This window comes from Propithecus coquereli, unplaced genomic scaffold (assembly GCF_000956105.1).
Source record: "Propithecus coquereli isolate 6110/MARCELLA unplaced genomic scaffold, Pcoq_1.0 Scaffold282, whole genome shotgun sequence".
NCBI lineage: Eukaryota > Metazoa > Chordata > Mammalia > Primates > Indriidae > Propithecus > Propithecus coquereli.
In genome coordinates this window covers 294,766-308,034 of record NW_012148419.1, presented here as the reverse complement: position 1 = coordinate 308,034, position 13,269 = coordinate 294,766, and the positions used below count along the sequence as shown (strand labels likewise).

At 34.0% G+C, this 13,269-nt stretch overlaps 1 protein-coding gene across 1 annotated transcript in view; it reads left to right on the top strand.

Annotated features, from left to right (window-relative positions):
- Positions 1-13,269, top strand: part of NAV3 (neuron navigator 3) — a 401,664-nt gene that overhangs the window by 185,891 nt on the left and 202,504 nt on the right. Inside the window, exons 6-7 of the mRNA XM_012648357.1 lie at positions 1,990-2,058; positions 5,204-5,343. Of these exons, the coding sequence (XP_012503811.1) occupies positions 1,990-2,058; positions 5,204-5,343 (209 nt within the window). The remainder of the gene's footprint in view (positions 1-1,989; positions 2,059-5,203; positions 5,344-13,269) is intronic.

The following is a 13,269-nucleotide window of genomic DNA, read 5'->3' as shown; positions in this document are numbered from 1 at the left end:
GGGAAAGGTTCAAAAAGTGGAAGGACCAAATTGGTCAAATACAAAGACTTTAGAACATCACGAGAACTGACGAAAATTCTTGTGTTCTGGGGGATAACCGCTTCACAAGTGCAAAGAAAGCAGGGCAGAAGCTACCTTTAAGGGATTAAAGTGAGAGTTCGGTATAAATATATAGGCAGCAAGTAAAGTATTCTTATGTATTGAGTAAGAAAATACACGTGAACCAGAAAACAAAACTGATTTTGGCTAAACCACTCAACTTCTCTGGAGTTTGTTGTTGTTGGTTTTCCAGTTCTACACTAGAAATTATAGTATGCCACTTCTTTAAAATCATGGAGGAAAAAATCAATAAGGGGCTTTAGCTCCCTAATAAGAACTACGTTGTCTCATTGTCATCTCTATTGCTAATATTTGTGTCAAGTTAAAAAGTATAAGAGAGTATATCATAGACATGGTGGTAAGTATTTAATAGTTCTCTTACTCTTGGATTGACAAGTAGACTGAGAAGTTCACAAAAGATTTTTCTTCATCTTGAGTGCTTTTATTTTTTAATTTAATTTAAATTACTGTCTCATTGCATTAAGACAGTTTGGTTTTTATTTCTAAATTATTCCCTGAGATTATTGTTTCTGAGGTAGTTTGACCAGTTGTGGACAGTTGTCTCAATGCCCAGTGTAATTAGACTACAAAATGTATTATATGCAAATAATAATGTATCACATGCCAAATGTGAAAAATAAGTGGTCTGTGAACCTGGAAAACCCCCTGCATAAGAGGGTGTATTCCCCTTGAGGAAGATAGTTTTAAGAACCAGCATGTTCCCATCATAGACTGGCTCAGTATAGTAAGAATTAACTTAGGAAACAAACACATCATCATCCTAAGTAATCATTTCCTTGACCAAAATACCCTCTGCTTAGCAGCAAAGCAATTGGTTCAACTGCAGCAGAGTTCCAAGTGATTCCGGCACCCCCATGTTATTCTTGTTTCTTTGGAGGCCTCGGAGACTGTGCATGCACAGCGACTGGGTTCATGTGGAGTCATGACAATCCACCTGAGAAATGGTTCTCCACGCAGGCATCAACCTATGACCATTACAGGGTGTGTGAACATGTCCTGGGTCTATTGGGTCTAACTGTATCCTTCAGAATACTGATTCCAGAACTCTTAGGTAACCCAGAAATGAGTTTAACTTAATGTACAAGTTTGTATTTTGTTTATAAAATATTGTTCTTCAAAACTTGTTTAAAAAATGTTTTCTTGCATGTCAATGAATAAATATTTTAATTTAAAAAGTTATTAAGAAATGTGATTTAAGAATGCCCAGAAGTTGTCATTCATATTTCTTATTTGTTTTGAAGAATTTAATGCCACTTGAATTTCAATTTTTGTATAGATCTTCCTTTAGACAAAACATCTTTTATTTTCACTTGAAAAAAATCTAGTACTAAAGACCAGCAATAACTCATTAGCTGGAAACCAGATTTTTTTAATCACTTGGCTTCCAAAATAATACTTAGATTAAAAAAGTAAATTAGGAAAGTTTTCCGAAGAAACTCTCATCTCATACTTCTTTTTCATTTTAACCTTTTAAAAAAGAGATCTTTCAATCATATGAAGTTTCACTTAGTAGTCACAAAGATTCTGGAGAGACAATGACTTTCACTCAGTCATTTACAAATATTGAATTTTTTATAAGGTGAAATAACAATACTTTTAAAATATTAATATCATAAAGTCATAATTTAAAGTCAATGATAACATATATTATTATGAGGGGTGCATGGTATTATTTCATAGTGCATTCATAATCGAAGGTCATGTTGTATATGTTGCATTGCCATAATTTTCTAATTAATTTGTTCTTTATACATGTTTGTATGTGTTCCAATTGCATTTCATTAACTCACAGTTTTCTTGTAAGTTTGTACTTTCTTTCCATGTTCAAAGAATCTCTTTAATTCAATTTCTCTGTTTCTCCTCATACAGTCTGGCAGCCAGATATGCAACTCAGTCTAATCACAGTGGAATTGCAACCAGTCAAAAAAAGCCTACTAGGTCAGTTAATATTCTCTAATTTATTGCTTCTTAGTGATATTCAAGTAAATACCCAGTGATATTTTGTCCTATCTAAATTTTTTTTAAATGACACATTTCCGAATGAGAAGTTTAGAACACTGAGTTTTTCCAGGCAGATTTCCATACATAGCCTCAGGGATGAGCATGTTTGTGTTAGATAATTAAATGAATTTTGGCTTCTTTTTAGTCTAGTTATACATAGTGGTATGACTGGGCTGAAGTCTAGGTTCTAGGGTTAGAACAAATAAAGACAAAAATTAATTTGAAGGCCCCATTCTTTCCAGATCACGTAATCTGGAAGTTATACAATAAGCATTTACTTTTTGAGATGGGCATACATTAATTATTGTACATTTTAAAGCAGAATTGAGAAACGTTGGTATATTTTGGTGGGGGAGTTAGTAACAGGTCAGCATGGACTATTTTTCTATCTATAATAGTTTAAATTTTTGCTTATTTATGACATATGTGTTTTCAAGACAGTGTGTTATAATAAACAGCATTACATACTGTTTGGAAAATATTGATACATAAAAAATATGTTGGAAGATTGGATTTTTTTTAAAAAAGTGTTAAGTTACTGAAGGCATGATGGTATCATGGAAGAGCTAAGTAAAGGCACAGCAAAAGTGTTTTGCGCCTCTGATTAGTATGTGAATTCTGTGTGCCATCTCACTTGCTGGGGAAGTATCCCGTGGTTGTTTATTAGTCATTGTTCCATTAATGAATCATATCATGCAATGCTTGATTACAAGGACTACTTCTGATGCTTTGAATTGAGGTAGGTACCTTTTCCCTTGCCTTAGTTTTCTAAGTTATGTTGATTTTCATAGTAGTCAGAAAGATTCTGGAGAGACAAATTTAAGAAAGTATTTAATTAAAAACTAAAATAAATGGTCTAAATTACAATGTGTAAGGAACAGTGACCTGCCATGTACAATAAGCAAATGAGCATTTTTTATTACTCCTTCTAAGACTTGGGCATGTGAAATATATTTTAAGTACTTTGTTTTAATAGAACCTCTCTCTCTTTCTCTCTTACTTTGCTTCATCTCATTTCCCTTTTATTACTTTGATGAATGATCTGGAGGCTCTGGCTGCCTGTCAAATTAGGGTAATGAGAAGAGCAAATGCAATTTTTTAATTTGTTTTAATTTGTTCTTCTGAGGACTGAAGATCACTTGGCTTTATGGGTCACAGTAAAGACTAAAATGTATTTTAATTGCTTTCTAGAAACGGGTCAGTTTTCATTGCAAGCAGGGCAGGTTTTGTGACAGAATTTGTTTATACATTAGTTTGGAATGAATTTTCTGTCTATGGCTATGTCTAAAGGAATAGTGCTGAGATTTATTATGACTGGGATATTTGGCCAAATTAATCCATTGAGTTCTTTCTGCAGAGCGCAATCACTGGTACTACAAATTCCTAGTGTCTGTGGTTATTGTTCTATACTTACAAACCCTTGTAGATTCATTCGAGCAAAAGTTAAATGCTGGAATCATTTGGAAAAGATTCTAGTCTTGTGTATGACAAAACCTCTAATTAGCAAAATAGCTGAATGGACTGTTTATTAGCCATATGTATTTAAACTCTGAAACATAGTCAACATTTTGAAACTATTAACTGTTCTGAAAAATCAACACTTTTGTTTGTAGGCTGGTATTTGTTTTTTCCTGACGTTCATTCCATTTTGCAATGCCCGTTACTTTTATAAAAGCATTTATATTTTCTAAGGGTTTGATTTCCTAATCTATGGAAATAATATAGTCAAGTGATATTAATAAAGGTGAGTTAAAATGTGAATATTATAACAACCGAATTGTGAAATTTTTGATATATTGGGCACCAATATACCAGAAATAAACAATCTTTTCTTTAAAATTTTTATACAAGAGAACTGCAAAAAATATTCAGTACTGTATTTGTAGGTTGGTTCTAGATTGTTTTTGTTTGTTTTTCTTTTCAAATAAAATTTTTCACAGTAGTACACAGTGACATATGGTGGCAGCAAATACTAGCAAAGCTATTGGTAACCTTTAATAGAATGTCAATATTGGTTCTTAATTTCTAGTTTTTAATATATGTGGGTTTAGTTTATTGTACCATGTGCATTAGTAGCATAAAATCAAAATCTCATAATTTCACATTTTAGACATAGCTCATTAAATAATTGACAATTAAAATTTTAATGTAGATATTGTTTAAACAGTAAAATAAATGATGCAAACTGATATTTAATTATAATCCAGTAAAATAACTACAGGTTATTGGACCTCCTGTCAAACTGCCTCTATTGTAAGATAGCCTGTGCATATTTCCTTGTGTCCTGTTTTTTATACACAAAGACTACCTAAAGATGCTGTCACTGTAGTATATTTTAAATTGTCATTCAGCTAAGAGCAATTTTCTTCTGAGATCTGCATTCTCTCTTGTCATATCTCCTCTGTGATCAGTTGGTTGCACTTGGGAGATAACGAGGTACTTATTTTTGGCAAGAAAATGAAAGAGTTTTTTGGTGAGGCAGGCCAGTCAAATATAATTTAACTCATGATCTGGGTCCCAGCACTATGTTTTAATTAAAGTAGTAATTAGCTTAAATGATCAATAAGCATTTGCTGTTCTTAATTTTTCAGTAGCTTTATTCTTATTAAAGCTTGTTATTAATATATGAGCTGACTTAGACTATAGCCACCTATATTTCTAAAAACAAATGCCCCATACATTGAAAAGAACACTGTGAGTTGCTTATTAATATGCTGAGAATATAATAAAGTTAAGTGTTATTGTTTTCTTTACTTTTCATGTAATTACTACAGTACTTAAAATGCAAAGTTTTCTTCATCAGGGGTGGGGTAAATATAACTTTTAAGTTAAAGGTTATTTTTGATTATTTTACATTATTACTACTCTTTGGGAACATGTTTATTATAAAGTGAAAGAAGATTTTTCTGAAGATCTCCAACCTTGTGTTTAGCTATTAGTCACTTAAACCACCATCTTCTGCTAAATAGATTTTAGAACATCATATATTGTAATTTTCTTATTTACTCTTCCCTGTTCAGAACCTGCTTTTTACCTTTCCATAATGTACAATAATGATGTAATTTTTCTTATACTATTTCAGGCTTCCAGGGCCCTCTAGGGTGCCAGCTGCAGGCAGCAGCAGCAAGGTCCAGGGAGCCTCTAATTTAAATAGGAGAAGTCAGAGCTTTAACAGCATTGACAAAAACAAGCCTCCAAATTATGCAAATGGAAATGAAAAGGGTAAGTTTTCACCTATTACATCATTATGGCAGAAGTCTGACATGAGTCTTGTGAATTACATGCTAAGTCTAATATTTGAGCAGTGTAACAGCTTTTGGGATAGAAATGTCATCAGTGAAGTTTCATTGTGTTTCCTAGCTGCCCCCTCCTGAATTCTGATTTTCTTATTTAAAGAATATTTTAAGCAAATAAACTAATTTATTTTAAAGTAGTTAACTGTGTACCCAAGTATTAAATCTGTCTCTTAAAAACAGTTCCTCCCAGGAGCATATAAATAGTATTTTCTTATGCCTTTCAAGTTTTATGAAAATTCATCCTGAATTCATAAAACTATGTTGAATTTATTTGAATCCTTAGCTTCAGTTGATGTAAGTATCATAAGTGTTTTGGACAGTTAAGGTTGGAGCATCAAAAGTTGAAACATAATCATGATTTATCTTTGCAAGCAGCAGGTCCTAGGAATATTATGACCTCAGTTTTCCCCAAAAGACAAATTTTTCATTATTTGTTTTGTTTTCTTAAAATATTGCATAATATAAATATAAAAAACCATTAGGAAGAAAGGACAATTAGTGGTATTATATGTTAAAGGCATATTATAAATGAAGTATATGCCACCCAGTTCTCTGTGATATGCAAAATGTCCATTTAAACTCAGAGACTCCGGCTTGCTGCCTGTCACTGCATAGCAGAGCAGAGGGCGTGAAGTTTACACCTGAATCATGAGGAAATCACAGTTTTCATATCAATAGAACTTCAAACTTCTCTTCATAGTATTGAGCTCTACATGGAACAACACTTGAAGTTAAAAAGTGATACAGATATTTAGTTAGTAAAATGGTTGGCAAGTTTGGTTTGAATAGTTCAACCAAGTAGAAACACTTTCGTTTGGATTAGAATAATTGCAAATCGTTTCAGATAGGTGAATGACTAGACAACTTTCTCTTACTTGGATATGAATTGACAGATGTGATCTATGATTTAGACACTCTTTTGTGAAAATCTCACCCTCCAATGAAAGCAAAATTGGTCAGACTGTAAAGCCCTGAGAGCAGAGCAATGTGTCTTGATCCTTGCAATATCCCCAGCTCTTGAATTAAATGAAAAATTTTAAAACAGTGTATTTGAAAGTTAAGAGTTTGTCTTTAAAATATAAAATATTATAATATCTTTGATTCAAGGTATAAGAAATATTACTGAAGACATACTCTTCTTGGGGAAAAGGGAGATGACATTTCCTTATCAGAAAAACATTTCCCCTTGCTCTGTAACTTTTTTAGGAAGTGTTAGATGAGTTCAGGCTAATAGTTCCTGTACATGGTATGAAATTTCTAGAGGAAGCTAACAAGCTTAGAAATAGAGATGTGTTGGTTGGGTGCAGTGGTTCATGCCTGCAATCCTAGCACTTCGGGAGGCTGAGGTGAGAGGATTGTTTGAGGCCAGGAGTTCAAGCCAGCTTGGACAGCACAGTGAGACCCTTCTCTACAAAAACTTTCAGAAAAAATTAGCCAAGTATGGTGGTGGGCATTTGTATTCCCAGCTACTTGGGAGGCTGAGGCAGGAGGATCACTTGATCACAGGAATTGGAAATTACAGTGAGCTGTGATTACAACACTGCACTCCAGCCTGGGCAACAGTGAGACCCTGCCTCCACATAAAGAAAATAATAAAAAAGAAATAAAGAAATAGATAGAAATATGTTGAATGGACTGCCAAAGTATTTCGTTAAGCTACATTATACCACAGTTATATAATATTTTTCAAGAAATTACTAATGTTGGCAGAGACTTAGAAATGTTAGCAATGGGATATCATAATATATCTATATGATTGTTCTATAAAGTGAAAATTTCTTTAACTTCATTCCTGTCTCTAAAAGTAAAAATTCAAAGATAGATAAGCATTAACATTTTTCCATGGCCACCCAACCTCTCCTATGTATGTCTAAGAAGCAGTGAAAATTAGAAAGTAGCAATATTTGTAATAACCACAAGATGGAGACAGACACATATAATATGCAGTCTTTGATCATACAAAGCAGATTTCCTTAGGTCACATATTTACAGCCAAATACAAGAGTTTTCATGGCGAATTAGCCATTTAATTCCGACTAACTAAAAATTCCAAAACATTTACAGTGTGTGATCTCACATTGAAAAATATTTATAATATTATACATCAAATCTAGACATTAAATGTCTATCAACTACCAATAGTAACTTAAATTGCATCATATGATGCAGCCATCTGTAATTTGTTTTACATACAATATGGAATTTGCTATTAAACATGGAGTTACAGTGTTACATCAGTACATCCAATATTAATGTTTCTGAATTAATTATTATGCCATGCTATTTTATATTTCCAAAATAGTATCTTAAATTTAAGAGCAAACAAAGCAATAATAAATGTTACATATAAAACAATTATAATTTATTCTGTATTCAAATAATACATATTTTGATAAAGATGTTTGAATCTTTTTGACATGAAGCTTTATAGTTCTAGCATAACATACATAAAAATATAAGATTCCATCTGCTGACAAGTTGATCTGTATCATAAACTAATTTGCATAGGTATCTTGGGTATGACCAAGCGAGGTAAAAATTAAACAAGAATTTTCAAAGTTTACAGTATTATAATGACAGAATTCAGAAAAAACGAACTCGAATGTCCTAATTCTAATTGCTATTCCTCTTTAGTTGTTAAAAATTGGAACATTTAAATTAATAATATATTTTAAATTAATAAATTAAGATATTTTATTTGAAGGTTGAACCACATTATCTATAATGTGCTCCTTGAATGCTTCTCAGTGGAAATATACTTTCTACATTCTTTAATGAGTCTGAGGAGATGAGTTATATAAATAAGTTTAGGAATCTGTAGAATTTGTAATAGATAATAAAGGTTTATTCACAATTAAAACAATTTCACTTTTTTATTTAAGAAAAACAAACTGTTGAAAGCACAGTAGCTTTTCATATCTGTGATTTGTAAAAAATAATTGGCTTATTTGAAAATGAATAAGGAAAGGAAATCGGTAGAGAATCACAAATTATACTTCAAAAGATACATCTAATATAATTTTAATAGTAATGCAATTCAAAAAAATAGTGTGTTCATTTTACCATTTCATCTAAAATATCAGAGCACGTTATAATAGATTATCATTTGCAGAGAAGGCTGAAATGGAAATGTTATAATAGAATGCAATGCCATCTTACCATTATGCTGAAGTGGAATGTGAGAACAGATCTCTCAGAACAAGTTGTGAAATGAAGATAGCATCATTTGTAAAGCATTTCTTTTGAGAGTCCTTCAGTTTCTTCTCCTGATGACCTGCCTTTCAGAAACTGACAATGAATAATACATTCTGATGCCAGCATTTATCCATTTGCCCAGGCATCCTTTAAGAGTACTCTAGATAAATACATGCTCTAAAGAAAACCAAATCCCTGTTCACTGGAAATCAGATCTTGTAAAAATCATGCCATGGTTCATTTGTAAATGTGGTTTGCATGTCTGAAGCAAATTATCTTAAGAAATTATCCTTGTTTTACAAAATCTGTGTAATAGGCCCAGCGAGGTGGCTCACACCTGTAATCCTAGCACTCTGGGAGGCCGAGATAGGTGGATTGTTTGAGCTCAGGAGTTCAAAACCAGCCTGAGCAAGAGCGAGACCCCGTCTCTACTAAAAATAGAAAGAAATTAATTGGACAACTAAAAATATATAGAAAAATTAGCCGGGCATGGTGGCGCATGCCTGTAGTCCCAGCTACTCCGGAGGCTGAGGCAGAAGGATTGCTTGAGCCCAGGAGTTTGAGGTTGCTGTGAGCTAGGCTGACGCCACGGCACTCTAGCCCGGGCAACACAGTAAGACTCTGTCTCAAAAAAAAAAAAAAAATCTGTGTAATAAATCTGAACAATGCTAAATGGCTTAATATTAAGATTATAAATATCTTTTTATTTGGAATCCAGTTTCTGAATTATGATCTATAAACATGTATTGTTTGACAGAGTCCCTTAGTAGAGAGGTGTTTTTGCATGTTGCCAAGAAACATGCCACAGCACCTGAGGGAATACTGACATCTTTTTACTGTTTCCCACGTGTGATTCTTACATTATACCTGTACGTGTACTGAAGAGCAGTGTTCCTTTCTCTTCTGGATTCTGATAAAGTTTCTTCTGGTGGGGGAGCCTTTGCTTTTATTTATACTCAAAATAGCATTAGTAAAATTGATGCCAAAGATTTAGCAACATTTTAATTCAACATTATAAAACAATAAAAGTTAATGAGAATTTTGCATTAGTCATGAAATTTGGGCAGCTCATTGTCAGCTAAAACACAGATGTCTAGCTCTTAAGAATTTTCTCCATTTTTTCTAATTACTCTGAAATAACTATAAAGTCAAAGAACTGAAGTTTTAAATTTTCAAGCCAACACAAATGTTTTTTAGTTATCATATTACTTTACTGGTGATGTTATGTGTTTTACTGTGACTTTTTGCTTTGTTACTTAACACTCACAGAAGCCTAAAATATAATGTCAACATCATAATTTCTAAGATGTTAGGGATTTTCATGAGCTACCATAACTAGGTACATATATCAGGGGATATGACTATATAGATGTGGACTTATATGTTTTTATTTATGTATATATGCACTCATAGTAAAGTGTCCACAAATTAAATATGCCCGTACAAAGATTACATACTGTTTTGCAACTGGCCGATGAATGTAAGCTTCCCTACATTTCACAACACTCCACAAAGTGGCACTCTGACATTGCAAATGGTACAATATAAGCAAGTTCAGAATGGACAGAGCCTCCAGGATCCCTTACAACAACATCCCATGTTTCTGTTGCATCATTATAAAATTGATGACTGAGGTGTCATGCATGCAATCATTTACGCAAGGCAGTGTGGTGAGGTGCACAAGGAGCCATCCAGCAACAAGACATATTTGGATTTGAATCCTACTATTTTTTCAACTTTTCAAAATATTTTAAAAGTATTTTGATATGTTATCATAAAATGTGAGTCTAAATTAATTATTCATCAAACCAGTTGCCATGGCCACATAGCTTAATTGTTTTCTTCTTTTTTCAATAATGTGTGATGCTTCAGGTATCCTATATTCAGCTGGGGCCATCTATGTCACTGAGCACAATGCCCGCTATACTGGGAATACTTTAGAAAGAAGGATGCTGTTGTCATCATTGTTGTTGTCATTTCCTATATTTCTGAGTTAAAAATTGGGTTGCTTCAATCTAAGCAATGTACTATTCAGTGAGGAAAAAGAAATGAACAGATTGAAGATGGTCCCTATACCCTTTCTCAGGCTGATAGCACTGTTGGCATCATGGTGCTAAGCTCTAAAGATAACTGAAGTTCCATAGAAAATTGTTCTTCTCTATAGTTTCCATATGCCTGTTGTGACTGACACATTTACTTCAATGTATTAATTTTAGAACTAGATTGGCATTGATTGCAAGTCATCATTATTATTTATTTGCAAGATGAGATAACTGAACATTAACTCTGTGAATTTAGATGTTTTGTAATCATTAATGAATATCCATTCTCACATCAACTCAGAGCAGTGGGTGCAAATAGGATGCTGAAAAAAATAGCCTATAGTTTACTGAGTAGAAAGTGTCTGTGTGATGTTCTCTCCATTTATATTCTGCTCACTGAGGAAGAAGGAAAACAGAGGGTTACCCAATTAACTTCACTGTTTGACAAGTATGTGGCTTTCTGGAAAGCCATGCCAGCAGAATTTCTGGGCATGCAGCAAACACATGGAAAAAAAAAATATATAGTGAAAATCCTCTAGATTTTCAAGTCAGATAAACCCAAGTTCCAATTTTTATTTTGCCTTTTCTGAGTTTTACTATATGTGTGATTGAGGAAAAGGTACTTTCTCTTACTAAGCTTGTATTTCCTCATTCCTAACAAGAGAAATCATAAGTATATCGTAGATTATTATGGGTTTAAATGAGATACCATGTATATAGAGCTTATAAAGTATTTGGAAGAAAGTAACCAGTGGATGAATGTTATTATTTGGTTATGGTGGTATTGGCAATGGTGGATGTGGAGGTGGAAGAAGAGAAAGTAGAAGAGGGAGAGTGGCAGAAAATTGCTATTTGGGGACCAGGACTGTAAGCAGAGATTGTCTATGAAAATGCAAGGTACAAATCCATTTCAGGAATACCTTTAAATATGTGCATTAGGTGTTTGTTCTTTTCCCCATATTGAGAAGGAACAATATCAGCATTCAGAAATGTGTCATTGGAACTAGGCTACTTATTACTGAATATATAAATGGCAGAGATTAGAATTTGGGGGCTACACCTACTCTGTAAAAGCCACAGATGCTGCCATTTCAGCTGCTATTGTTGTGCAACCTTTCTGTGAGCCGTCCAGAAAGCCTCTTATTATTTCAATGCCTTCCTGATGCACAATGACCTATGATTTGCCCTCTTAATGAAATCTGAAACACCTCATTGCTGCTGTATAGAGAGTCTAGGGAGAGATTTAGAGCTGAGCTTAGAGAAGTATCGTACATGTGTGTACTCGCCTGAGAATTTTACAGCTGTTGCCATGACTATTACTGTAGGTTGGATGTGGATGTTCCTCTCATTTCATTTTTGCATGTAGTGATGCTGAAATTCCTCTTCTGTACTTGAACTTCTATAGCAGTCTATCTAGTTAATATCTTCAGCTCTTTTTCTCTTTTCTAAGGAAGGAGTATTCTTTCCTATTTTTCTTGTCCATCAGCTACTTTTTTTTTATTATTTCAGGGTATTGTGAGGGTACAAACAGTAGGGTTACACTTTATGTCTTTGCCTCACCCAAGTGCGGGTTAAAGGCATGCCCTTCCCCCCCTACAGTGCTCCCCATGTCCTTTATTTGTGGATTTACCCCCCCCCCGTGCCCCTAATCCCTGGAGAGTATTTCTGCCATGTGATCACCCTAGTGTTCATCAGTTAGTACCAATTTGATGGCGAGTACAAGTGTACTCCATCAGCTACTTAAAAAGCATCCTGACTAGTTCTTTTCTACCTTCTCCTCTCAACCCTACCAAAGCTCCGATAGGAGTCTCCTGACTTCTTAACCTAGTTGTAGACACACAGCATATACTCACTAAACATGTAGCTAAGGTGATGAGAAAAAGGAAAACCTGATGGGCATGTTTTTAGTGATTCTTTGCCACAAACTGCTAAACATCCAGATGAACTCAGAGCTGGCCAAGGTTCTGAAAGTTCAAAGAGTGAAATATGTTAATATTGTATAGCTGTGGAACATTTAATGAAGTTAGCCAATTTGGGTATGTACTGTCATAAGAAACAACCCTTTAAAACTGAAAATGTCAATAGGTTTCATTATCTATGAGACCGTTCAACCCTTGCTACTCAAAACAACATCTCTGGAAGCTTGTTAGAAATTCAGAATCTCAGGGCCCACTTCAGACCTGCTGAGTCACAATGTGCATCCTCCGATGACCTGTGTCATCCTCTGATGACCTGTGTGCACATTAAAGTTTGAGAACCACTGTGTTAAAACTTAGAATGTTAGAAATTCTAATACAATTATAGAGTTTGGTCTCTAGAATGACATAATGTGTCAAAACCTAGCTCTACCACACAGTCCTCATTAGCTATACACCATTGAATGGGTTGTTTAGGTTCACTAAGCTTTGGTTTCCACAAATGTGAATTAGAAATATGAGCCCTTCCCACCTCATTGGATTGTTGTGAAATAACTTAGTTAAGGCCAGGTATGGTGGTACATGCCTATAATCTCAGCACTTTGGGAGACTAAGGTGGGAGGATTGCTTGAGGCCAGGAGTTGGAGACCAGCCTGGGCAACATAGTGAGACCCCCATCTCCACAAAAATTTTAAACAA